This window comes from Brassica oleracea, chromosome C8, assembly GCF_000695525.1.
Source record: "Brassica oleracea var. oleracea cultivar TO1000 chromosome C8, BOL, whole genome shotgun sequence".
Taxonomy (NCBI): Eukaryota; Viridiplantae; Streptophyta; class Magnoliopsida; order Brassicales; family Brassicaceae; genus Brassica; species Brassica oleracea.
Genome location: NC_027755.1, coordinates 20,748,338 through 20,750,204, shown reverse-complemented (window position 1 = coordinate 20,750,204; position 1,867 = coordinate 20,748,338). Strand labels below are relative to the sequence as shown.

Genomic DNA, 1,867 nt, shown 5'->3' with positions numbered 1-1,867 from the left:
TCTCTGTCGTAGATGACTCTAGCCTCAACAACCTTCCCTTGCTCCCCAAATAAACTCTCCAGCGCCAAAACCTCTGCTTCTCCCTGTTGCTACTTCAGAGGCTGAAGACATAGTCACAAACCCAAAACCTCTGCTTCTCCCTGTCACCTTGTCATAGATTACCTAACAAAGACAACAAAACGAACAATCGGTAAAATCAATCTCAAACAACAACAACACAAAAGATTCAATCTTTATCTCATTTCTCAAAAACCCATAACTCAATTTAAGTCATACCTCAGCCATCTCGACGTTTCCGGCGCTCTCGAAGAGCTGAGCGACCTGAGCACTGTCAACGTTGAAGGGAAGGTTACCGACGAAAAGCTTGAGATCAGAAGGGAAGGATTGGGGGAGGAGCGTCGTCATCAGCGAAGATGCTGTCTTCTTCGACTTAGGAGTCGTCAGTAACCGCGACGTTACAGACGAAGCGAGACGCGGCGGCAGAGATGGAGATGGAAGAGGAGATCGAGTGGAGATTGAAGGAGATGGAAGGAGGTAGGAGGGAAGCAGAGACGGGTCTGGAGATGGTGAAAAAAAGGGAATACGGAGAAGACGAGGAAAGAGAGAAAAAAATTACAAATGCACGGTTTGGTGACACGTGGGTTAAAAACCCCTTTGGTAATCGGTTGCCGAAATCCTATGTTAAGGATCGGTAACATGCATTTTCTTTATTTTTGATTTAATTAAATGCCTCATTAATTTTAAAAACTCTCTTAAGAAACTTGGATAATCATGCTCTAATGCTGCTTATAACTATTTAGAGCACTTATAACTATTTAGAGCACTTATAACTATTTAGAGCACAATTATCCATGTCTCTTAGCAAGTTTCTTAGGGTAATTACGATTTAAAGGAAAAGAAAAATGTAAATAAGGCAAAAAACGTATCTTAATTAAGCGGTGGAAGAGCCGTCGCTTAGAGTACACGTGTAGTTGAAAAAAAAAAAAAGGGTCCGATTGGTAATGGCTGTAGCTTTAAAATTTTTACTGTAGAAAAAAATCTGTAGATTTTTTGCTGTGGCTTTAAATTTTATTGCTGTATAATTTTATGAAAGCACTAAAAAATTGATTTAGATATTTGGCTCTGCATAGTACTTGTACAGCTATAGGTTATTTCTAGAGCTGTGATTTCAAAAAAAAATTTAAGAATAGCTTAAAGAACGGGAAAATCAGTAGGTTGACGGTTCTGTTCGTTGACTTGTTTAGTCCAATGTTTATCTTCTCATCAAAATGTTTCATAATTTTGTTTTTTTTTAAGATAGCTTAAGTTTATCTTCTCAGCACAATGTTTATTTTCTCATCAAAATGTTTCATAATATTTTTTTAAGAATCCTTAATTAAAAAACTCCATGAAGCACAAAATTTAAGGGTCTTTTAACTAAAGTTCTTAACTACCAAATATTACTAAAAAACTCATTAAGAGCTCCAAATGAGTTTGTAGAGTTAATGATGCTCTTATATTTTATCATCGGCTGCTAACTATTTTATGCCTCAAATATTCAATTGATAGAAATTTAGCTAATGACTTTTTTTTTACCGAAGACCATTTCTAATAGTCATTTTATTTTTCTCTTCAAAATAGAATAACCGTATAATAGAAGTAAAATTATTCTAAATAGTACTCTATTTTACAGTAAAAAAAAAAACAGAAAATAAATTAGATACACTATTTATAAAATAAACTCATTTTTAATTCTATTATAGAAAAAACAATAAAATATTATATTGGAGTATTTTTGCTGTAAATTTTATTTTAGAATAGAAAAATAAAGTGGAATTAGAGATGCTTTTAAACTCAAATCAACTATTTAAAAGTATTTTAGTTGAAC

At 33.7% G+C, this 1,867-nt stretch overlaps 1 protein-coding gene across 1 annotated transcript; it reads right to left on the bottom strand.

Moving 5' to 3' along the window:
- Positions 1-18: 18 nt before the first annotated feature.
- Positions 19-418, bottom strand: LOC106311342 (RNA-binding protein CP29B, chloroplastic-like). Its single transcript, XM_013748543.1, has 2 exons — positions 277-418; positions 19-162 (listed from the first exon to the last, which is right to left on the bottom strand). Exons 1-2 carry the CDS (start codon positions 403-405, stop codon positions 25-27), a joined length of 267 nt encoding a protein of 88 aa, XP_013603997.1. The 5' UTR covers positions 406-418; the 3' UTR covers positions 19-24.
- Between the last annotated feature and the right edge of the window lie 1,449 nt (positions 419-1,867).